At 38.9% G+C, this 24,963-nt stretch overlaps 3 protein-coding genes across 3 annotated transcripts; 2 read left to right on the forward strand and 1 right to left on the reverse strand.

The window, feature by feature from the left end:
- Window positions 1-2,625: 2,625 nt before the first annotated feature.
- Window positions 2,626-6,004, forward strand: LOC128629220 (protein BTG1-like). Its single transcript, XM_053676239.1, has 3 exons — window positions 2,626-2,767; window positions 2,886-3,022; window positions 5,106-6,004. The coding sequence occupies exons 2-3, from the start codon at window positions 2,905-2,907 to the stop codon at window positions 5,426-5,428; spliced, it is 441 nt and encodes a 146-aa protein (XP_053532214.1). The 5' UTR covers window positions 2,626-2,767; window positions 2,886-2,904; the 3' UTR covers window positions 5,429-6,004.
- Window positions 6,005-9,231: 3,227 nt separating this feature from the next.
- On the forward strand, window positions 9,232-12,837 carry LOC128629223 (protein BTG1-like). The gene is made up of 3 exons (XM_053676252.1): window positions 9,232-9,369; window positions 9,487-9,623; window positions 11,704-12,837. Exons 2-3 carry the CDS (start codon window positions 9,506-9,508, stop codon window positions 11,928-11,930), a joined length of 345 nt encoding a protein of 114 aa, XP_053532227.1. The 5' UTR covers window positions 9,232-9,369; window positions 9,487-9,505; the 3' UTR covers window positions 11,931-12,837.
- Window positions 12,838-15,191: 2,354 nt separating this feature from the next.
- grk1a (G protein-coupled receptor kinase 1 a) lies at window positions 15,192-24,939 on the reverse strand. Its single transcript, XM_017456889.3, has 7 exons — window positions 23,395-24,939; window positions 19,212-19,339; window positions 18,860-19,017; window positions 18,553-18,636; window positions 18,147-18,271; window positions 17,214-17,415; window positions 15,192-16,869 (listed from the first exon to the last, which is right to left on the reverse strand). Exons 1-7 carry the CDS (start codon window positions 24,094-24,096, stop codon window positions 16,577-16,579), a joined length of 1,692 nt encoding a protein of 563 aa, XP_017312378.1. The 5' UTR covers window positions 24,097-24,939; the 3' UTR covers window positions 15,192-16,576.
- Window positions 24,940-24,963: the final 24 nt, after the last annotated feature.

The following is a 24,963-nucleotide window of genomic DNA, read 5'->3' on the forward strand; positions in this document are numbered from 1 at the left end:
GTTTTTAATTTCCCTCTTTATTTGAGTGATTAACTCTATGTATTGGCATTGCAAAAGCAACATTTTTAAAATGTTATTTTCTTTTTATAAAAGGTTTTACGGAAACATCAATATCTTGGCTCAGGATGGGCCATATAACTGCTTGGAACAAAAACTGATCCCTAGAGAACATATATAAACATTTTGCACATTCTTGCTCCTCAGACTTAAAACTTAAGTCCAAATGTAATGCTCAGGATTGCTCACAGTTCCACCTTTAGGGCCAATTTATAATGGGAAGGGTTCAAGTCTTACTTTTTTTAGGGGGTGCCCAGGTAAGTATAGTGTGCATGCAGAACATTTCAGGTTTGAGACTTATTTTTTGTATTAAATTTATTATTATTTTTTAAATTCCCCTCAGTTTCAGGTTGAATATCTCAGGTGAGAGACGGGATACGAACCTGAAATTTTCACGGAAATAATTCCTCTATAGTAGCATTCTGCTGTAAAAAATTTAGCGTGAGATTCCACTGGTTACAGAGTTAGGGCTAGTAGAAATCTGGAGAAAAGCCTACTTTATTCTTGCATTTTGAGAAATGAACAGATGTAATATAAGCATAACAAATCATTAAAATGATCAGTATTTTACAGTAATTATGTTTGAGTGTTTATGATATAATAGCTTATCCTTGTCAGTGAGGTCTAAAATATTACTACATTTGATATTGTGACAACAGTGAAGCGTGATCGATCACAGGGTTCTCCAACTCTGCAGAGTTTAGCTCCAACCTCCAAACTCACCTGCCTGTAGCTTTCTAGTAATCCTGAAGACCTTGGTTAGCTTGTTCAGGTGTGTTTGATTAGGATGGATGGAGGTAAACTCTGCAGGACAGTGGACCTCGAGGGTTCAGATTTGAAGAACCCTGATCCATCATGTTGGTACAGGTGTACAGTTGGTATGTGTGAATAAATTTTATCCAAATGTGGAATTACAAATGAACAGCTCCATAAACAGAGCTGTGGTGGTGTTTCTCCCGTGATAAAAGCAGTAAAGTGTCTACAGCTCAGAAGTCACTTACTATTTTTATCACAGATAAAACACCACCACAGCTCTGTTTATGACACTGTTCATTTGTAAAACCCCTAACTGAACTGAGTAATTCCACATTTGTGAATAAAATCTATTCACACATACCAACTGTACACCTGTACCAACATGATACAGGTAACTAATCCAGGACTAGCAATACTAATACATATAAGAAACTAATACAATGTAAGAGTGCAGTGAAAGTGTGTAATTCTTTAAAGGCCTACATGTTTTTCAGTTATTAATGTTTGAATTAAAGCATTTCATTCTAGTGACCAGTCAGATAGGTTAATATCTATAAGGACTCAATGTTAAACAAGACTTTAATGATGGTGGATTTCCACTACTGTTCTAAAATAAACATGGACCCATGGGTGCCCCCCAGTCCTCAGTTTGAAAAACACTGGCCTGAACAATTTTCTTTCTTTTTAATTTTTTTTTATTTTTAAATTTGTACTGAAGGTCTTTTGAATAGGCCAAGTGTTTTGGAGGGTATTTACAGCTTCTATTTTTCTAAAAACAGCCTTACAACTATTGTCTACAGCAGTGGACACTATGCCCCATGGTTCACTAACTAAAAGTATCTAAGGTGTAAATATGAAATTGTTATTTTCGGTGTATTTTTGGTGCAAATTGTTATTTTAAAATGTTATTACTAATAGTATGGTTAACCTCATTATTGTGTTTTTACATTAGCATGCCGTAGTATATTTACGTATCAATATAAATATATTTGAATGAAATATATCCACAAAATCAGCACGTTTCTGTCAAAATATTTATTTGAATAAATGTGATACCTACTGCATAATTCAAAAATGGTTATTCATTATAATATTGTTTGCACAATCAACATTCATTCACAGCTTTGTACACAAAAGGATGGTCTAAGTGGGCTGAAATAAGCTTATCTGGGCATGATCACTCAGCAAACCATAATAAAACTCTATGAAAAGCACAAGCATTTCCTGTATAATTAGTCATCAGCTGTTCTTTTTTTTTTTTTTTTTTTTTTTTAATTTTATTATTCCTCATTATCCAAAACCTCATCCATGATATTTTTCTGCTGGATTTAGAAAAGCCCTACTATACCCTTAGATATCTGTGTCGTAAACCATTACAAGAGATGAAATGAATTCACTAAGATTGATATCTTCATGCCCTTCTCAGCTTTGACGCAATATGTAAATTAGGATAGTCATAATAAACACAGAAAATACAGCAATGCAATGACAATCCATACATTCAATAAAAGTTACTTCTTTTACCCCTTAAACTCCTAACTGTGGTACCTTTGAATGAGGAAATCGAGCTAGATAATCACGCGCTGTTATTGGAGAATGATCAATCAACTTCAGGGATGCGTCATCTCCGCTTCGTATCGGGCCACATCGCGCCATATAACAGCACATCCTGAAGTGTGTTTTTTTTTAAAGAATTCTCCTGCTCACTCTCATTGGTCCTTTTCACCAGAAGTGAACAACCAATCAGATCGCGCTTCGGAATTGCGTAAGCCCATAGGACCTAGTTGAACGCACGTCTTTGATGACCAGTCCTCAATCCTACGGATGTCGTAGTCGCCCGCGCAAAGTGCGATTCAAATGTTCGAGAATATTTACCACGTGACCTTTTGCGACGTCTACAACTCCGAGGGCCGAACAGACACAAAGTGAATTAGTTTTGACGAGTGTGGAGAAGGCGAGTTGTGTGTGTTTTTTTTTTAAATTTAATATAACGTAAACATTCAATTTAATCTAATTAAACATAAACATTTATCCTAAACGGAAAGCTGAATGTATTGTATGATATTTTACAGCTTATGAAAATATTTCACCATGAAAGCCGAGGTGTCCACAGCTGTGAACTTTATTACCACGTTACTGAGAAGAACAGGACTTCTGTCTGAAGAACAACTCCAACACTTCAGCCATTCTCTGGAAAAGGCTTTAGGAGGTGACATTTAGTCTTTGTTCAATCCACTTAACTGGTTTATTTTTCACTTTCACTGAAATGGACTAGTTACATCCTGGTTCAAGGATGAGTCTCAGATGAACAATGTACTGTACACTGTACAGTGATTTCCCTTGCTATGAAATCAAAGGGAAAAGCTGATCAATTAAAGTATAATTAGTCTTTATTAGTCACATGTACATTACAGCACAGTGAAATCATTTTTTCTTCACATATCCCCTGCGATGTTAGGAGGTAGGGATCAGATTGGGTTAAGGGTTTTGCTCAAGGGCCCAACAGTGGCAGCTTGGCAGTGCTGGGGCTTGAACCCCCGAACTGAAACCCTGATCAGTTACCCAGAGCCTGGCAGTGCTTGGGCTTGAACCCCCGACCTTACGATCAGTAACGCAGAGCCTGGCAATGCTTGGGTTTGAACCCCCGAACCGAACCCCTGGGCAGTAACTCCGAGCCACCACAGACATTTAATTTACATCATCCAGCATTAGGCATATGTGTCTAATGTGTGGCTTAAAAATGTTAGAAAAATCGGGGCAGTATAAACCTGTCGCATACTAAAAAAATGTAAATAATTCTTTGGTTGTGAGTTGAGGTGGGCGTAATGTGAAACGCTCACCGATGGCTGATTTAGTGCCAAGTTCTGGCAGTGTCAACATTTAAAAAAAAACAATCTTCTTTAAGTTAAATTCTCATATGTAAACGATGCTCATCCATAACCCACCAAGAGAAAAATCGTGGGATAGGCTGCATATCTGTCATTAGAGGATGTTCATTATATAATCTGACATGAACAGCATACAGTATATTGTTGCACAGTTTGTTATAGAATTTGGCAAAGATTTTGGGATCGTCATACAGTGGACAAATCTTAAAATACTGCTGAAATCGAACCGTGCAACACAGGCTTTAGAGTTTTTAGTCCCTGTGAAGTGCCTTGAGAGACGCAGCGTTATTCGATGTGTTGACGTAATAGCCAGTGAAACAGGAAGTTAGGGTGGGACATGTCGAGTGGCTCCTCCCCCTTTTAAAATAGCCAATAGTGTTTAGATTACCTCACAGCCCGGGCTAAAGCACACTGTGTGATTTTTAATATTCCTTTGCGACTGTTGCTTGTCAGACTGTACGAACACGATCCCCGCTGTAAGCCATGTCACACTGTAGGATTTCGGTTGTCATTAATGTCGGACTGTACGACAGTCAAGATGCGAAAAACGGACGCACTCACGTGAGAAGACTCATACGGAGGAGGAGAAGCCACACTACAAGACTGTGCCTCAGATCTTCCGACACTGGCAGAATTTAACCGGAGGGAAAAATTTGATCACAGCGGCCGTTAATTGTCTGTCAGGGAACGCGTCAAACTAGCGATCAGTGCCTACAGATTTTGGCCTAGGATTATAGGAATCTTTTAGGATTCTCCAAAATTTGTCTCAGACGACCAAATCGTGGCCAAAATTGTACCGTGTGAACCCGGATTAATACGTACTTGAGAGATAGTACTATGGATGCGAGCCTGAGCAATAACGACGTGCTGGATTCACTTGTGCAGGATTCAAGCTGTTTCCTTCTTAACCAGTGTACACTTCGAAAACGAATAGAAGGCGGGTGTTTGAACAGCCAAAGACACAGCCCAACAACGGCAACTTCGGCACGGTGTTTATAATGTTGGGGGCGGGGCACTTCAGATTCTTGACAGCATTTGTTTGGACAGAGAAGCCGAAGTGCAGGGCGATGTCATCAAAATTGTCGATTCGTATTGGTGCTAGAGAGACTGTACATGTTAAATGCATACATCTTCTAAATGCGAATTTTGTCATTGTTTTGGAGCACATTAGCTTGTAGATAACCTGAAGCCCAACATATTCATACTAACAGCCACAAAACTTCAATTTCGATTTCCTGCGGGCTTCGTCTCAGCAGCGCTAGTATGACCCAAAAAATGCTGCCTTTCTTGAGAGCCTCCTCCCAAGTGAATGGTAGTAATGATATTTTAACAGCAAATCTATTCTTAAAACAATATGCAAGTTGCACAGAGTTTTTAAAAGTTGTTTTTTTTCTTTGATTTTAGAGCATTATGAGGACCACTGGTTTCCTGACGCACCGTTTAGAGGTTCGGGATATCGCTGTATCCGGATCAATCACAAGATGGACCCGCTAGTAGGGAAGGCCGCTTACACCGTCGGCCTCAGCAGGAAGCAGCTTTTATCCCTCTTACCCTGCCAGCTTACGATGTGGGTCGACCCCTACGAAGTGTCCTATCGTATAGGGGAGGACGGGTCCATTGGTGTACTGTATGAGTCCACACCACCCCCGGAGACTCATCTGAACTCTGTGGACAGCTGCAAAGAGAAACTGAGACTGGGTCACTCGAGGACTGTGATTTCCAGCTAATGACTCTTTTGTTTTATACTTCTTTTTTTTTTTTTAATGATTTTTGTAAATCGGATATATTTGGATTCAATAATGATTTTAATGCCTTTACAATTTTGTAATTTTTTTTATACATTTCAATTATAGATGATGCTTTAGTTTTTTTTCATAGTGTTACATATTATGCAAATGAAATATAAAATATACTACATATACAGTAAGTACACGCTTTAGGTGTAACTGTAGCCCATTCGTTGCTATACACAATTTCTAACCCCTCTTTACCACATTCATCAGTGGGAACGGTCCATCATAGGACCACAGTGAGCCATGAGAGAACATGGTATCTTTGGTTTGAACCCACTCTTTGTTCAAGTGATCAAAAATATCCGAACAGGTGATTGACAGGTGTGTCTTGTTGCCCAGGTGTGCCCTGTTAGATTGATTCTTTAACAATAACTCTGAATGTCTACTCTTTGAGACCTTGGTTTCAGCTGTGAAGACTGTATTTGTTGTTTAAAAAGTATAAACCGACATGAAGACATTTAAACACCGACTCCTATTTTCATTGTCATCACAATTCTTTGCTTCCTTAAATTAATTACTTAATTAATTAATTAATATACATGATTGTGGATAATAATGTGTTTTCTCAATATTTAATAAACGTGCAGTACAGTAAAAATAGTTTATTCCTAATTAGTTGAGAAATTATGAAAAATAATCTTCGTTTCAAAGTATCGTGATTAATATTTAATGCATTATTTTATAACATACACACGTCCTAATTCAGCCGAGCATTCTGATAGGTTCTTCCCTTTTAATGAAATGAGAGTGACCGGGATACGCTAGCTCAGGGGTTCCCAAACTTTTCCAGGGCGACCCCCCCCAAATGGCATTAACATTTAACCGAGGCCTCCCTTTTGCAAGATGTCTTTAAAACACATTAAAAATACAGACTTCTGAATACACCCTCCCCCTTTTTATTATTAATAATCACATATTTACATTACATTAGGAATTGATTGTGTGTGTATGTGTGTGTGTGTGTGTGTGCGTGTGTGTGGTCGTCTGAGAGTGAGAATTTATTTTTCACACCAAATTGTTGAGGCCCCCCACTTGCGCCCCCTGGCGGCCCCCACTTTGAAAACCACTGGTCTAACAATTGCAAAGATGGTTGCTTGGACCGTTTTTAATTTCCCTCTTTATTTGAGTGATTAACTCTATGTATTGGCATTGCAAAAGCAACATTTTTAAAATGTTATTTTCTTTAAGTTTTATAAAAGGTTTTACGGAAACATCAATATCTTGGCTCAGGATGGGCCATATAACTGCTTGGAACAAAAACTGATCTCTAGAGAACATATATAAACATTTTGCACATTCTTGCTCCTCAGACTTAAAACTTAAGTCCAAATGTAATGCTCAGGATTGCTCACAGTTCCACCTTTAGGGCCAATTTATAATGGGAAGGGTTCAAGTCTTACTTTTTTTAGGGGGTGCCCAGGTAAGTATAGTGTGCATGCAGAACATTTCAGGTTTGAGACTTATTTTTTGTATTAAATTTATTATTATTATTTTTTAAATTCCCCTCAGTTTCTGGTTGAATATCTCAGGTGAGAGACGGGATACGAACCTGAAATTTTCACGGAAATAATTCCTCTATAGTAGCATTCTGCTGTAAAAAATTTAGCGTGAGATTCCACTGGTTACAGAGTTAGGGCTAGTAGAAATCTGGAGAAAAGCCTACTTTATTCTTGCATTTTGAGAAATGAACAGATGTAATATAAGCATAACAAATCATTAAAATGATCAGTATTTTACAGTAATTATGTTTGAGTGTTTATGATGTAATAGCTTATCCTTGTCAATGAGGTCTAAAATATTACTACATTTGATATTGTGACAACAGTGAAGCATGATCGATCACAGGGTTCTCCAACTCTGCAGAGTTTAGCTCCAACCTCCAAACTCACCTGCCTGTAGCTGGCTAGTAATCCTGAAGACCTTGGTTAGCTTGTTCAGGTGTGTTTGATTAGGATGGATGGAGGTAAACTCTGCAGGACAGTGGACCTCGAGGGTTCAGATTTGAAGAACCCTGATCCATCATGTTGGTACAGGTGTACAGTTGGTATGTGTGAATAAATTTTATCCAAATGTGGAATTATAAATGAACAGCGCCATAAACGGAGCTGTGGTGGTGTTTCTCCTGTGATAAAAGCAGTAAAGTGTCTACAGCTCAGAAGTCACTTACTATTTTTATCACAGATCAAACACCACCACAGCTCTGTTTATGACACTGTTCATTTGTAAAACCCCTAACTGAACTGGGTAATTCCACATTTGTGAATAAAATCTATTCACACATACCAACTGTACACCTGTACCAACATGATACAGGTAACTAATCCAGGACTAGCAATACTAATACATATAAGAAACTAATACAATGTAAGGGTGCAGTGAAAGTGTGTAATTCTTTAAAGGCCTACATGTTTTCCAGTTATTAATGTTTGAATTAAAGCATTTCATTCTAGTGACCAGTCAGATAGGTTAATATCTATAAGGACTCAATGTTAAACAAGACTTTAATGATGGTGGATTTCCACTACTGTTCTAAAATAAACATGGACCCATGGGTGCCCCCCAGTCCTCAGTTTGAAAAACACTGGCCTAAACAATTTTCTTTCTTTTTAATTTTTTTTTATTTTTAAATTTGTACTGAAGGTCTTTTGAATAGGCCAAGTGTTTTGGAGGGTATTTACACCTTCTATTTTTCTAAAAACAGCCTTACAACTATTGTCTACAGCAGTGGACACTATGCCCCATGGTTCACTAACTAAAAGTATCTAAGGTGTAAATATGAAATTGTTATTTTCGGTGTATTTTTGGTGCAAATTCTTATTTTAAAATGTTATTACTAATAGTATGGTTAACCTTATTATTGTGTTATTACATTAGCATGCCGTAGTATATTTACGTATCAATATAAATATATTTGAATGAAATATATCCACAAAATCAGCACGTTTCTGTCAAAATATTTATTTGAATAAATGTGATACCTACTGCATAATTCAAAAATGGTTATTCATTATAATATTGTTTGCACAATCAACATTCATTCACAGCTTTGTACACAAAAGGATGGTCTAAGTGGGCTGAAATAAGCTTATCTGGGCATGATCACTCAGCAAACCATAATAAAACTCTATGAAAAGCACAAGCATTTCCTGTATAATTAGTCATCAGCTGTTCTCTCTTTTTAATTTTTTTTTTTTTATTTTATTATTCCTCATTATCCAAAACCTCATCCATGATATTTTTCTGCTGGATTTAGAAAAGCCCTACTATACCCTTAGATATCTGTGTCGTAAACCATTACAAGAGATGAAATGAATTCACTAAGATTGATATCTTCATGCCCTTCTCAGCTTTGACGCAATATGTAAATTAGGATAGTCATAATAAACACAGAAAATACAGCAATGCAATGACACTCCATACATTCAATAAAAGTTACTTCTTTTACCCCTTAAACTCCTAACTGTGGTACCTTTGAATGAGGAAATCGAGCTAGATAATCACGCGCTGTTATTGGAGAATGATCAATCAACTTCAGGGATGCGTCATCTCCGCTTCGTATCGGGCCACATCGCGCCATATAACAGCACATCCTGAAGTGTGTTTTTTTTTAAAGAATTCTCCTGCTCACTCTCATTGGTCCTTTTCACCAGAAGTGAACAACCAATCAGATCGCGCTTCGGAATTGCGTAAGCCCATAGGACCTAGTTGAACGCACGTCTTTGATGACCAGTCCTCAATCCTACGGATGTCGTAGTCGCCCGCGCAAAGTGCGATTCAAATGTTCGAGAATATTTACCACGTGACCTTTTGCGACGTCTACAACTCCGAGGGCCGAACAGACACAACGTGAATTAGTTTTGACGAGTGTGGAGAAGGCGAGTTGTGTGTGTTTTTTTTTTAATTTAATATAACGTAAACATTCAATTTAATCTAATTAAACATAAACATTTAACCTAAACGGAAAGTTGAATGTATTGTATGATATTTTACAGCTTATGAAAATATTTCACCATGAAAGCCGAGGTGTCCACAGCTGTGAACTTTATTACCACGTTACTGAGAAGAACAGGACTTCTGTCTGAAGAACAACTCCAACACTTCAGCCATTCTCTGGAAAAGGCTTTAGGAGGTGACATTTAGTCTTTGTTCAATCCACTTAACTGGTTTATTTTTCACTTTCACTGAAATGGACTAGTTACATCCTGGTTCAAGGATGAGTCTCAGATGAACAATGTACTGTACACTGTACAGTGATTTCCCTTGCTATGAAATCAAAGGGAAAAGCTGATCAATTAAAGTATAATTAGTCTTTATTAGTCACATGTACATTACAGCACAGTGAAATCATTTTTTTCTTCACATATCCCCTGCGATGTTAGGAGGTTGGGATCAGAGAGGGTTAAAGGTTTTGCTCAAGGGCCCAACAGTGGCAGCTTGGCAGCGCTGGGGCTTGAACCCCCGAAATGAAACCCTGATCAGTTACCCAGAGCCTGGCAGTGCTGGGGCTTGAACCCCCGACCTTACGATCAGTAACCCAGAGCCTGGCAACGCTTGGGTTTGAAACCCCGAACCGAACCCCTGGGCAGTAACTCCGAGCCACCACAGACATTTAATTTACATCATCCAGCATTAGGCATATGTGTCTAATGTGTGGCTTAAAAATGTTAGAAAAATCGGGGCAGTATAAACCTGTCGCATACTAAAAAAATGTAAATAATTCTTTGGTTGTGAGTTGAGGTGGGCGTAATGTGAAACGCTCACCGATGGCTGGTTTAGTGCCAAGTTCTGGCAGTGTCAACATTTAAAAAAAAACAATCTTCTTTAAGTTAAATTCTCATATGTAAACGATGCTCATCTATAACCCACCAAGAGAAAAATCGTGGGATAGGCTGCATATCTGTCATTAGAGGATGTTCATTATATAATCTGACATGAAGAGCATACAGTATATTGTTGCACAGTTTGTTATAGAATTTGGCAAAGATTTTGGGATCGTCATACAGTGGACAAATCTTAAAATACTGCTGAAATCGAACCGTGCAAAACAGGCTTAAGAGTTTTTAGTCCCTGTGAAGTGCCTTGAGAGACGCAGCGTTATTCGATGTGTTGACGTAATAGCCAGTGAAACAGGAAGTTAGGGTGGGACATATATCGAGTGGCTCCTCCCCCTTTTAAAATAGCCAATAGTGTTTAGATTACCTCACAGTCCGGGCTAAAGCACACTGTGTGATTTTTAATATTCCTTTGTGACTGTTGCTTGTCAGACTGTACGAACACGATCCCCGCTGTAAGCCATGTCACACTGTAGGATTTCGGTTGTCATAAATGTGTACGACAGTCAAGATGCGAAAAACGGACGCACTCACGTGAGAAGACTCGTACGGAGGAGGAGAAGCCACACTACAAGACTGTGCCTCAGATCTTCCGACACTGGCAGAATTTAACCGGAGGGAAAAATTTGATCACAGCGGCCGTTAATTGTCTGTCAGGGAACGCGTCAAACTAGCGATCAGTGCCTACAGATTTTGGCCTAGGATTATAGGAATCTTTTAGGATTCTCCAAAATTTGTCTCAGACGACCAAATCGTGGCCAAAATCGTACCGTGTGAACCCGGATTAATACGTACTTGAGAGTTAGTACTATGGATGCGAGCCTGAGCAATAACGACGTGCTGGATTCACTTGTGCAGGATTCAAGCTGTTTCCTTCTTAACCAGTGTACACTTCGAAAACGAATAGAAGGCGGGTGTTTGAACAGCCAAAGACACAGCCCAACAACGGCAACTTCGGCACGGTGTTTCTAATGTTGGGGGCGGGGCACTTCAGATTCTTGACAGCATTTGTTTGGACAGAGAAGCCGAAGTGCAGGGCGATGTCATCAAAATTGTCGATTCGTATTGGTGCTAGAGAGACTGTACATGTTAAATGCATACATCTTCTAAATGCGAATTTTGTCATTGTTTTGGAGCACATTAGCTTGTAGATAACCTGAAGCCCAACATATTCATACTAACAGCCACAAAACTTCAATTTCGATTTCCTGCGGGCTTCGTCTCAGCAGCGCTAGTATGACCCAAAAAATGCTGCCTTTCTTGAGAGCCTCCTCCCAAGTGAATGGTAGTAATGATATTTTAACAGCAAATCTATTCTTAAAACAATATGCAAGTTGCACAGAGTTTTTAAAAGTTGTTTTTTTTCTTTGATTTTAGAGCATTATGAGGACCACTGGTTTCCTGACGCACCGTTTAGAGGTTCGGGATATCGCTGTATCCGGATCAATCACAAGATGGACCCGCTAGTAGGGAAGGCCGCTTACACCGTCGGCCTCAGCAGGAAGCAGCTTTTATCCCTCTTACCCTGCCAGCTCACGATGTGGGTCGACCCCTACGAAGTGTCCTATCGTATAGGGGAGGACGGGTCCATTGGTGTACTGTAGGTGTCCACACCACCCCCGGAGACTCATCTGAACTCTGTGGACAGCTGCAAAGAGAAACTGAGACTGGGTCACTCGAGGACTGTGATTTCCAGCTAATGACTCTTTTGTTTTATACTTCTTTTTTTTTTTAAATGATTTTTGTAAATTGGATATATTTGGATTCAATAATGATTTTAATGCCTTTACAATTTTGTAATTTTTTTTATACATTTCAATTATAGATGATGCTTCATTTTTTTTTCATAGTGTTACATATTATGCAAATGAAATATAAAATATACTACATATACAGTAAGTACACGCTTTAGGTGTAACTGTAGCCCATTCGTTGCTATGCACAATTTCTAACCCCTCTTTACCACATTCATCAGTGGGAACGGTCCATCATAGGACCAGAGTGAGCCATGAGAGAACATGGTATCTTTGGTTTGAACCCACTCTTTGTTCAAGTGATCAAAAATATCCGAACAGGTGATTGACAGGTGTGTCTTGTTGCCCAGGTGTGCCCTGTTAGATTGATTCTTTAACAATAACTCTGAATGTCTATTCTTTGAGACCTTGGTTTCAGCTGTGAAGACTGTATTTGTTGTTTAAAAAGTATAAACCGACATGAAGACATTTAAACACCGACTCCTATTTTCATTGTCATCACAATTCTTTGCTTCCTTAAATTAATTAAACATAACTGACTGTGATAAGCCTTAGTAAGCTTGACTGTGGTGTAAAACCTCAGGTTCCCCAGTTGTGTGTTTTGTTACTGGTTTGAAATAGTCAGTTATTCATTTATTCAGACTGTAATCGTGTTTGTATTAATTATATGAAAATTCATGTTACTAAACAGCAGTGTTATTTTGACTCAAAGATGTACATGATTGTGGATAATAATGTGTTTTCTCAATATTTAATAAACGTGCAGTACAGTAAAAATAGTTTATTCCTAATTAGTTGAGAAATGATGAAAAATAATCTTCGTTTCAAAGTATCGTGATTAATATTTAATGCATTATTTTATAACATACACACGTCCTAATTCAGCCGAGCATTCTGATAGGTTCTTCCCTTTTAATGAAATGAGAGTGACCGGGATACGCTAGCTCAGGGGTTCCCAAACTTTTCCAGGGCGACCCCCCCCAAATGGCATTAACATTTAACCGAGGCCTCCCTTTTGCAAGATGTCTTTAAAACACATTAAAAATACAGACTTCTGAATATACCCTCCCCCTTTTTTTATTATTAATAATCACATATTTACATTACATTAGGAATTGAGTGTGTGTGTGTGTGTGTGTGTGTGTGTGTGTGTGGTCGTCTGAGAGTGAGAATTTATTTTTCACACCAAATTGTTGAGGCCCCCCACTTGCGCCCCCTGGCGGCCCCCACTTTGAAAACCACTGGTCTAACAATTGCAAAGATGGTTGCTTGGACCGTTTTTAATTTCCCTCTTTATTTGAGTGATTAACTCTATGTATTGGCATTGCAAAAGCAACATTTTTAAAATGTTATTTTCTTTAAGTTTTATAAAAGGTTTTACGGAAACATCAATATCTTGGCTCAGGATGGGCCATATAACTGCTTGGAACAAAAACTGATCTCTAGAGAACATATATAAACATTTTGCACATTCTTGCTCCTCAGACTTAAAACTTAAGTCCAAATGTAATGCTCAGGATTGCTCACAGTTCCACCTTTAGGGCCAATTTATAATGGGAAGGGTTCAAGTCTTACTTTTTTTAGGGGGTGCCCAGGTAAGTATAGTGTGCATGCAGAACATTTCAGGTTTGAGACTTATTTTTTGTATTAAATTTATTATTATTATTATTTTTAATTCCCCTCAGTTTCTGGTTGAATATCTCAGGTGAGAGACCAGATACGAATCTGAAATTTTCACAGAAATAATTCCTCTATAGTAGCATTCTGCTGTAAAAAATTTAGCGTGAGATTCCACTGGTTACAGAGTTAGGGCTAGTAGAAATCTGGAGAAAAGCCTACTTTATTCTTGCATTTTGAGAAATGAACAGATGTAATATAAGCATAACAAATCATTAAAATGATCAGTATTTTACAGTAATTATGTTTGAGTGTTTATGATATAATAGCTTATCCTTGTCAATGAGGTCTAAAATATTACTACATTTGATATTGTGACAACAGTGAAGCATGATCGATCACAGGGTTCTCCAACTCTGCAGAGTTTAGCTCCAACCTCCAAACTCACCTGCCTGTAGCTGGCTAGTAATCCTGAAGACCTTGGTTAGCTTGTTCAGGTGTGTTTGATTAGGATGGATGGAGGTAAACTCTGCAGGACAGTGGACCTCGAGGGTTCAGATTTGAAGAACCCTGATCCATCATGTTGGTACAGGTGTACAGTTGGTATGTGTGAATAAATTTTATCCAAATGTGGAATTATAAATGAACAGCGCCATAAACGGAGCTGTGGTGGTGTTTCTCCTGTGATAAAAGCAGTAAAGTGTCTACAGCTCAGAAGTCACTTACTATTTTTATCACAGATCAAACACCACCACAGCTCTGTTTATGACACTGTTCATTTGTAAAACCCCTAACTGAACTGGGTAATTCCACATTTGTGAATAAAATCTATTCACACATACCAACTGTACACCTGTACCAACATGATACAGGTAACTAATCCAGGACTAGCAATACTAATACATATAAGAAACTAATACAATGTAAGGGTGCAGTGAAAGTGTGTAATTCTTTAAAGGCCTACATGTTTTTCAGTTATTAATGTTTGAATTAAAGCATTTCATTCTAGTGACCAGTCAGATAGGTTAATATCTATAAGGACTCAATGTTAAACAAGACTTTAATGATGGTGGATTTCCACTACTGTTCTAAAATAAACATGGACCCATGGGTGCCCCCCAGTCCTCAGTTTGAAAAACACTGGCCTAAACAATTTTCTTTCTTTTTAATTTTTTTTTATTTTTAAATTTGTACTGAAGGTCTTTTGAATAGGCCAAGTGTTTTGGAGGGTATTTACACCTTCTATTTTTCTAAAAACAGCCTTACAACTATTGTCTACAGCAGTGGACACTATGCCCCATGGTTCACTAACTAAAAGTATCTAAGGTGTAAATATGAAATTGTTATTTTCGGTGTATTTTTGGTGCAAATTCTTATTTTAAAATGTTATTACTAATAGTATGGTTAACCTTATTATTGTGTTATTACATTAGCATGCCATAGTATATTTACGTATCAATATAAATATATTTGAATGAAATATATCCACAAAATCAGCACGTTTCTGTCAAAATATTTATTTGAATAAATGTGATACCTACTGCATAATTCAAAAATGGTTATTCATTATAATATTGTTTGCACAATCAACATTCATTCACAGCTTTGTACACAAAAGGATGGTCTAAGTGGGCTGAAATAAGCTTATCTGGGCATGATCACTCAGCAAACCATAATAAAACTCTATGAAAAGCACAAGAATTTCCTGTATAATTAGTCATCAGCTGTTCTCTTTTTTTTTTTCTTTTTTTTTTAAATTTTATTATTCCTCATTATCCAAAACCTCATCCATGATATTTTTGTGCTGGATTTAGAAAAGCCCTACTATACCCTTAGATATCTGTGTCGTAAACCATTACAAGAGATGAAATGAATTCACTAAGATTGATATCTTCATGTCCTTCTCAGCTTTGACGCAATATGTAAATTAGGATAGTCATAATAAACACAGAAAATACAGCAATGCAATGACAATCCATAAATTCAATAAAAGTTACTTCTTTTACCCCTTAAACTCCTAACTGTGGTACCTTTGAATGAGGAAATCGAGCTAGATAATCACGCGCTGTTATTGGAGAATGATCAATCAACTTCAGGGATGCGTCATCTCCGCTTCGTATCGGGCCACATCGCACATCCTGAAGTGTTTTATTCCTCTTGTACCACAGCAATTTGCCAAGGATTACAATTTTAAACGTATTAACGAACGATATGTCAATTCTTTAAACAGTTTATAGTTACATTTAACGTTGTGAGACAAGTTAATTCCTGTTATCACTACATTATATATATAGCAACTGGGTTCGCATATTGCTGGCGAGCGTTGTGATGTCTGTGACATGCTGTGAAGCAAGATCTACTGACCACCTACGTAGGCTATGTGGAATGAACAAAATTTGACCATGCTAGCATGCAAAAGCAGAGGACTTTCAGGAACCAAGTCGGCCTAGAAGAGGACGGGAACTGCCTTCGTTTTCTGAACAAGAAAACACTTTGAGTAGAACATGCAAATACTACGTCACTTGTTGAAGGTCTCAGTACGTGTGCGCATGTGCACGAGAGGATATCCAGATGTTAGACACTGCCACTGGTGGGGGTGAAACAGAACCTGTGATTTGCCTTGCAGCTGGCACTACTGTCAGAAAAGCAATGAACACCTTCCTGACCAAACAGAGTCGGATATTCAACAGCGCTGTGGTGTAAGTGTTAATGCTTGTTAAAAGCTGCCCTGCAGTCCATTTTTGATGATGAAAAGATGATGACATGAAATAACTTTTGGCCAATCCTTCAGGTCATTCTTGAATCTCTTTATGTCCAGGCATCAACCCAATCAGAGAGCAGTAAGGAAAGGGGAAAGAGTTCTCTTTGAATAGAAGTGTTTATGATATGGTACAAGTGGAAGACTTTGGAGGCTGCTCCAGGATAGACTCACGCCGTAGATCGTTGGGCACTGTGCCGCCACGACCCCACACATTCAGCTCACCAAAGATTCCTGTTTCAATCATCTCCTCCTGCCAGGGTATGGAGATATTTCCAGAGGCAAACTCATCAAAAAAATCCTTATCCGTGTCTTCCAGGTTGACCCCTTTCACAGTGGAGAATGCGCCCACGTCATCAAGGTCCTTGGCATACACGGTCTTCGAATCAGGGACAAACGGAGGTGGGAGAATCCCTATGAGAACACGAGACAATTTAGTGTGGAAACACTTGTAGAGGATAAAAAAATCAAGCCATCTAACTCAGCAAAATGACTTCAATATGTAGTACAGGTAGAAGGAGTTTGTGAATTTTAGAGCCCTCTGTTGGCTGCCAAGTGAATTGGATCCCCACTGAAAACCCCTTCCCTCCAACTGACCCCACACCCTCGGCTAAAACTTCCTGTAGTAGAGGCACAGGGCTGAGTGTCTCTCTTCCGACACGGAACAAGTTTCTGAACTAGAAATATGTAAACATGGGTCTTGCCAAAGTGGCCCTTTAAAAAAAAAAAAAAAATTAATTGCTGCCATCCCATCATACCTGCATCCAGCTTCCTCCAGTTGATACTGCTGAAGAAAGGGTGCGCACGCAACTCATCACAAGTCCCATTCTTGAAGCCCAGCCTCTTGTCCACCTCCCTGGCGAGCAAGGCTTCACATATGGACTTTGCATTCTCACTGAACTTCTCGGTGTAGGTTACTGGTTCATTCAGGATGCGCTTCTTCAACTCTTTGTTCTCCACCTGTGAGAAAGAGAAATTTATTTTTTCCCCCAGAGAGTATGCAAATAAAAAATAGTAGCTCACGTTTTATTTTGATATTAGATGTAAAGAGTTTCTACAAAACCCCCAACCAGGAGGAGCTCCTAGTTAATTTGGGAATTTCAAATCAGTTGGTGAGATCAACCATGCTAATCTGATCAGCATATTCCTATAGGTCAGGGTTTGTTCCCCAGTTCCTGTCCTGAAGGGCTGGGGTCCAGTACAGAGATTTGATTGGTCTAATACACTTACTAACCAGCGAAATCCCAATTCTGACCCTTCAGGACTGGAACTGAGGAACCCTGGTTTCAGTCTTGTGACCGTGGACTACTCATTGAGTGAGCCTGATCATGTGGTCAGACTGTGATTATAAAAGAATGATTCAGTGAGAAATCAAGTTTGCACAATTTCCACATGCACCATTAGTAGTTAAAAAAATCAACCAAAATACTATTTATTTATTTATTTTAAATGTAGAGATTGTGGATGAGATAGACTTCCATTATTTTTGGAAGAAAACATTTAAAAATCAAACATCATGTACCTTTTGGTAGTGGAAAATTGTGTAAAACAGAACTTTTTCCCTGACCCATTCCTTGAAATGTTGTGGATCTATGAATCACAGCACAAATACAGTTCTTGTATTTGCATCATTTCAGACTAGGATGAGGTTAAATTTGTGTCTGTAAGACAACCAAAATGTACTTGGTCACCTTCTCCCCTCGAGTCCTGAAGGGGCCTTTGGCAGCAATGAACTCATAGAGAGTGACCCCAAGAGTAAAGTAATCTACAGAGTAGTCATACTCCTCTCCTTTCAGCAACTCAGGGGCCATGAAACCTGAATTCAGAAAAGAAAAATGTCAAAAGGTCAGAAGTGTTCTCATACATTCATAGAATAGCCTTAATAACACAATTTCCATGTCTAGGAGTTGTTTTTTTTTTGTTTTGTTTTTTTAAAAGTTTTACTGTATTTGAACTGGGACCAGTGGACCAAGTATGCATGCTCACTAGTAAGGGTCTACAATCAATCGTACAATCATTTACATCTGGGATCCAGAGCAGAAAAACAGAAAAGGAAGATTCTGAGATTTGTGCAACAACTGGAACTTCAGAACACACCCGGAGTCCCAGCGTAGCCTTTCGTCTTCTCCTGGTCGTCTGCTAACTCCACAGCCAACCCAAGGTCAGAGATACGCACGTTACCTTTGAACACACATCAGCGCAATGACAAACAAACGTCAAAGATTGTACTCCTAGCTAAAACAACAATCACTGCCATACTGTTTAAAATACTGTTTGTACAGTATTACGAAAGCATTAAGTGCACCGCGTCCGTCATTTTTGTACGTCTTTGTACTGTACGTCACAGAACTTCTTAAAGTTTCTGGCAGCAATTTTGGAGAAGAAAAACAACTGCCCTTTTCACCTTCATTGTCAAGAAGAACATTCTCTGGTTTCAGGTCTCTGTAGATGATCCTCTTCTGATGAAGGTGCTCCAACCCTTGAATAATCTGAGCTGAATAATAACATGCCCTGGGCTCATCAAAGCCTGGATTATTCTCATCTACATTATAAATGTGGTACCTGAGAACACAGGAAGCACAACATCTCATTTCAGATATTCTTTAAGCAACTTAAAGCCATATAAGTAATACAATAATGCTAAGACATTATGAGTGAATAGTTAATTAACTAGTGAGTTGAGTCAGTTTTAAAGTATAGAAGTAAAAATAAAAATCCTGAACATGTATAGAGGTTCGTGATGACTGGATCTTAACCTCAGGTCTCCTCCATTCATGATGGTCATGACCAGACAAAGTTCTGTTTTGCTCTGGAAGGCGTAGGCCAGCGAAACGATGAATCTACTATGAACACGAGCCAGAATCCTTTTCTCCACCATGGCACCCTAGACAAGACCAACATATTCAATATATTCAAATTATAAATCGTTTCCACAGGTCACAATTTTAATGGAATATTTGCATTAGGTGTGAAATTAAAACGAGCCTAATACCTGTAAGAACATAGATGAACGAGTAAATGGAAGCAGTCACACTGTTAGAAATGACTTTGCATAAGAAACTGTACTTCAGTTCAGTGTTTGATTACAAATGTTGGTTATAGGTTCAAGTTCCTTGCTGCATAAATGTCCATTATACAGTATTGTACCACATAACCAATGGTATTATTCTTATCCTTTCATTAGTTGGTATTTTCTGCAGTGTATCAGAGAAGCAATCATTCTCATGCTCCAATGCAAACCGTAACGTGGAGGTCTTCGTCCCTGGTGTACAGCTTAGCTCAAATCTGTTCCTCATTTAAAAGATGTTGAAGTTGGCACTTTACCCACTAGTATACAATTGCTTAAAATTTCACCCCCCCCCACCTTTTGAATAGTACTTTTTATTTACCTTCTGTGTTGCCAAAATGCTCAAGTGTTCTGATATCAAAGTTACATATACTGTGTAGGGAAATAAAGATTTGGACACTTTTTTGTTGTTGTTATTTATTGTTCCACTGCTTATATTCACTTGAAATACAGTCATGTGAAAAAATAAGTACACCCCATAGCAATTAATAGGCACTGTTTGACATATTTGTCAAACAGTGCCTATTAATTAAGTCGATTTACTTGAACAAAACCACAAGGAAAATGAGCTTTTTCAGTCATTTATTCAACAGAAATATCAATAAATATGATATTCTTCTGTGGAAAAAGTAAGTACACCCTTGGTTTCAGAAGCAAGTATTGCCCTCTTTAGCAGAAATAACTTCTTGAAGATGTTTTGCATAATTATCCAACAGTCTCTGACATCGGCTTGTTGGAATTTTTGACCACTCTTCCATACAATATTCTTTCAGTTGCATGATGTTTTAGGGTTTTCTTGCATGTACGGCCTGTTTCAAATTCCCCCCCACAACATTTCAATGGGATTCAAATCCGGGCTTCGACGAGGCCATTCCATAACCCTCCATTTCTTCTTTTTGAGCCATTCCTTAGTGGATTTGTTAGCGTGCTTTCTCATTATCCTGTTGAAAGGTCCACTTTCAGTTCAACTTGGACTTTCGGACAGAGGGCCTCACGTTATCTTCAAGCACTCTTTGATATGATGCAGAATTCATAGATGAATTAATGAATGCAAACTCACCGGTCCCTGAGGCAGAGAAGAAACCCCAAACCATAACATTTTCATCACCGTGCTTCACAGTTGGTATGAGGAGCTTCTCCTGAAAAGCTGTCTTTGGCCTGCGCCAAACATGTCTGCTGTTACTGTGGCCAAACCACTCCATCTTTGATTCGTCTGTCCAGAGCACATTATTCCAAAAGGCCTGGTCTTTGCTTATATGCTCATTGGCAAACTGTAGCTTTAATGTTCTTTTTAGACAACAAAGACTTTTTCCTGGCACAACTCCCATGCAGGTCAAATTTGTGCAATCTCATTCTGATTGTAGAAGCATGCACTTTGACACCAACAGTCGCAAGACTTACTCGCAGATCCGGTGATGAAATTTTGGGGTTCTTGGAGACTTCTTTTTCCATCAGATGACCTGCTCTTCGGCTGAATTTGCTTGGATGGCTAGTCCTGGATCAATTGACAGTCGTTTGAAATCTGCTCCATTTGTAGATGATTTTCCTTACAATCGAATGATGTATTTCAAATAATTTGGAGATCTTTTTAAATCCCTTGCCAGACTCATAGACATCCACAACCTTTTTTCTGAAGGCCTTACAGAACTCTTTAGATCTTGGCATGATGACACCACACACCTCGATAACAAAGGGAACACCAGACACTTGATATGAGAGAGGAATAAATAAGACCGGTTCCACCTGCACTCCCTGAACAGGTTCTAATCACTGACACCAAATCCTTAACACCTGATTCTAATTTTATGGATTTGAAGGTGTGATAAATGTAGGGGTGTACTTACTTTTTCCATATGACTGATCTGGGTTTTTTTTTTTTGTTAACCTAAATTGTGAAAATTGCCCATTCCTTTTGGCAAATCATGTTCAATTCCCAAAGGTTACATGAATCACTCTGATGTACATATGATTTCAAAATCCACCAGAAATATTTAATGGGATTTAAGTCAAGAGATTGGCTAGGCTTCTGGAGTTATTTTGGCGGTATGTTCGGGGCTGTTGAGTTCTCTTTTCTCACCAGATTCACGTTCTTGACTGCTGAGATGAAATTCTCCTCTAATATGTCCCAGTACTTCACACCATTCATGTTTCCTTCAGTGATATGTAATGTCCCAGTAGTGTTTGGAGAGAAGTAGCCCCATATCGTGATTCCCCCACCTCCTTACTTCACTATAGGTATGGTGTTATTGGGATCATACCCACAACCCTTCTTTTTCCAAAAATGATGTGAATTATTACCAGAGTTACATGTTTGTCTCATCTAACCGGAGTATACTGTTCCAAAAGTTTTGATTTGTTTAAATGCTTTTAGATTTGCATGTCTGTGTTTTTTTTTTGTTTAGCAAAGGAGTTTTGTGTGGGGTGCAGGAAGCGAGATGATCGTTCTCTATGTAACTGTTGCTCCTGCTGTTTTCAGGTCGTCCTGCAACTCTTTTTGAGTTGACTGTAAGTGTTGTAAATGGTCTGCACTTATATAGCATCTTGTAACCTTAGCGGGATGAATCCACCTGTTTGGGGATGAATAGTTACGGTTTCATGAACTTTCCTTTTGCATATTATCAAACTACAGAGTGTCCCAGAAGTCTCCATACATGAGGGAAATTAAGACTTTTTAGCTTCCAAAATTTTTCAGATAGCCTTTAAGAATACCTTTCACAAAAGAACGTATCGAAATCATTCTCATATCTGGATCGGGAAGCTGTCGCAAGGTTGTGATGGACTTTAACAGGAAACATAGCAAACACATCACACCCAACACTGTTGCTAAATTTATTAACAAATTCCAAAAGACTGGAAGTGTTGCAGACCAACCGAGAAGTGAACGTCCACCAACATCCACTGACGAAGGCACGATCGACATGGTGCTGGCAAACATAGTCCTGTATTTATGGATACCTGTGGGAGACGATGCATTTTGTGCCGACAGGGATGATCAATGGCTTTGCTATGGCTCTGTAACTATCATCCACTTGAGTCTTGTTTAATAATGTTCTCCCTGCGAACGTTAGCAAGCTCCATCACCTTCACCATGATTGCGTAAAAGCTTCCCAAACAATGGAAACATCTTTTATATTCACACCTGGTGCAATTTGCACAAGAGCATTTCTGTGCAGCATTTAGAACTTGATTTATTTATATGTAACCTTAACGCATACATTTTTAATCTAGAGTCTCAATCTATTTTTTTTTCCCTTATAAATATTTGTTTTTAAAACATATCTTCTGGATGCTTGTGAATATACCATCTCTGTTCATATTTATAAGTAGGGGGAAAAAAAAAAGAGGTGTGTGTAAATTTGAAGCGGACATGTGAACTGTTAGTATATTAAATAACAAAAACAAAAGGTGTGTGAATACGTGTTTCCTATCACTGTAACAGTATAGTAAGGTGCAACACTAGATAAGGGGCTTAGTTACGGACACTTTCGGAACAGGATAGTGGGCCACTTTGAAATCCACAGTAGTGAGTCTTATGCAACTAAGCAGCTCTTGTAATCTGAGTAACAATGACATTCAACTGAAGGTGAGAGAGTCTGGGTTGTTTTGGATTTCGGTATATTTCCCATTAAATAAGTACACGGATTGGTTTAGACTAGGACATTTCCTAATATAATAGAACGGACATGTACTTTATGTTTATGCACAGAAAGGTTTAGCATGTGGTGTTTACTGACCATGTTTGGCCATGAATAAAGCCCCGTTCAGGACTTGACAAGCAATTTGATCATACTGCATCCTCATAGAGTCAGCAACGATTGAGTACTTCTCTGTAAAACCTTAAACCGCACTGATCTAAATCATATGATTCTTACCTCATAGCCTTTCCTCTTCTTAAGCCTTTTTTTATTCAACTTCTTGCAGGCGTACATCTTTCCTGTGGCCCTCATCTGGCAGGCTGACACCTCGCCGAAGCCCCCCTTTCCAAGCACACGGAAGTCCAGGAACCAGTCCTCACCAATGGGCTGCATCTCCAGCCATTTCCACTGCAGGAACCTCTTGAAGTACATGGTCTCCAGGTAGAAGGAATATGGGACCTCCTTAAGGAAATCAAGAACGCAGGCTAGAATGTCAACGAACAAGTCATCTGAAGCGTTCTCATGCTGCTCTTTCACCTTGGTGATGTCATTTTCAGGCAGAAAGGGACAGAAGTACTTGGCTGCAGGGTCGACGTAGCGTTGGAGGATCTTGGCAGCTTTACTGACACGATCCTTGTCCTCAGCAGTGTCATATTCCTCCACATCCTTCCAGAGGCGACACGGCCCCTTGTACTCACTAGTTGTTTCTAGGTATTCCTGGAACAGGCGCTTGCCAATGGGTTGTTCGACACAGATGCTGTTAAACTGGAGGTCCAGTGTCTCCCTAAGGCCCTCACATACTGTGATGTGAGGCAGTTTGAGCTTGCTATGGTACTTCTTGTCCCGACTTGCTGCTGGGTTTGCTGAGCCATCGAAGCTTCCACGAGCTGAGATGTATGCCGAGTTGGCTACCACTGTTGTAAGACCACCAATATCCATGGTGTCAAATCAATGGCTGGACTTGATTGGATGAAAATACAATTAATTGAGCAGACAAAACAACTATCCTGGTTCAGGCCTTGAGCATTGGCACTCAGCGCTTCTCTCCAAATAGAGTGTGGGTCAATAAAGGAGACAAAGGGAAGTAGATTGGATAACCAGACATCAAAATCCAGGAGACTCAGGATCCTGGAGAAATTGCGTCTTGAAGGATTCAGGCAGAGAAAGTGTCCGCAGAATCCCGCTTAGGACTTTGGTCAGACAGGAGCATGAAAGACTAAGCCCTATGGCACAGACACTCGAACGCCCAGATCTGCCTGTCTCATCACCTTTCATAAAGCCCTTATCTCCTAACTCCATAATACCTTCCCCATGTTAACCCTTGAGGACTCAACTTTCAAACAAAAAATGTGTGCTAAATCACTTCACTCTAATACTTAAAATATAGACAGCATGATGGTTTGTTGGTCAAGTGGATTACTCTGGCTTGCTTTATGACATTACTTCCTAACAATATCTGGCCTTTATGAGGCACACTTGACCCCTGGAGTAGATTATCTTAGAGGTTATGAACTCTCTTGTAACTAAGCTTCTTCCCATCAATCTCAAGCCAAATACACAGCTGAAGTATTTAAGTGAGTAGCACTCTCACTGAAGAAATCTTGGCATTTGCTTCCAGTGTCAATGTTAACTCTAAAACCAAACCGTTTATCTTTGAATTGTGCTGGTTCCTACTCTTTGATAAGGTACCAAGATCTTACTCAAACTCAAGCTGAGATCTTATGGCCTTATCCAAGGTTTCAAGGTGACCACAATGAACTTCTGCACATTTCCATTACTGGGTGAATGAGGGTACCTGTGATTGGT

This window comes from Ictalurus punctatus, chromosome 26, assembly GCF_001660625.3.
Source record: "Ictalurus punctatus breed USDA103 chromosome 26, Coco_2.0, whole genome shotgun sequence".
Lineage (NCBI taxonomy): Eukaryota > Metazoa > Chordata > Actinopteri > Siluriformes > Ictaluridae > Ictalurus > Ictalurus punctatus.

Coding starts and splice junctions, on each gene's coding strand:
- LOC128629220 (XM_053676239.1), top strand. CDS start 2,905: ATGAAAGCCGAGGTGTCCACAGCTGTGAACTTTATTACCACGTTACTG. Junction 3,023..5,105: donor TCTGGAAAAGGCTTTAGGAG/GTGACATTTAGT, acceptor CTTTGATTTTAG/AGCATTATGAGGACCACTGG.
- LOC128629223 (XM_053676252.1), top strand. CDS start 9,506: ATGAAAGCCGAGGTGTCCACAGCTGTGAACTTTATTACCACGTTACTG. Junction 9,624..11,703: donor TCTGGAAAAGGCTTTAGGAG/GTGACATTTAGT, acceptor CTTTGATTTTAG/AGCATTATGAGGACCACTGG.
- grk1a (XM_017456889.3), bottom strand. CDS start 24,096: ATGGATATTGGTGGTCTTACAACAGTGGTAGCCAACTCGGCATACATC. Junction 18,637..18,859: donor TGTTCTTCTTGACAATGAAG/GTGAAAAGGGCA, acceptor GTGTGTTCAAAG/GTAACGTGCGTATCTCTGAC. Junction 18,272..18,552: donor AGGCTACGCTGGGACTCCGG/GTGTGTTCTGAA, acceptor TTCTGAATTCAG/GTTTCATGGCCCCTGAGTTG.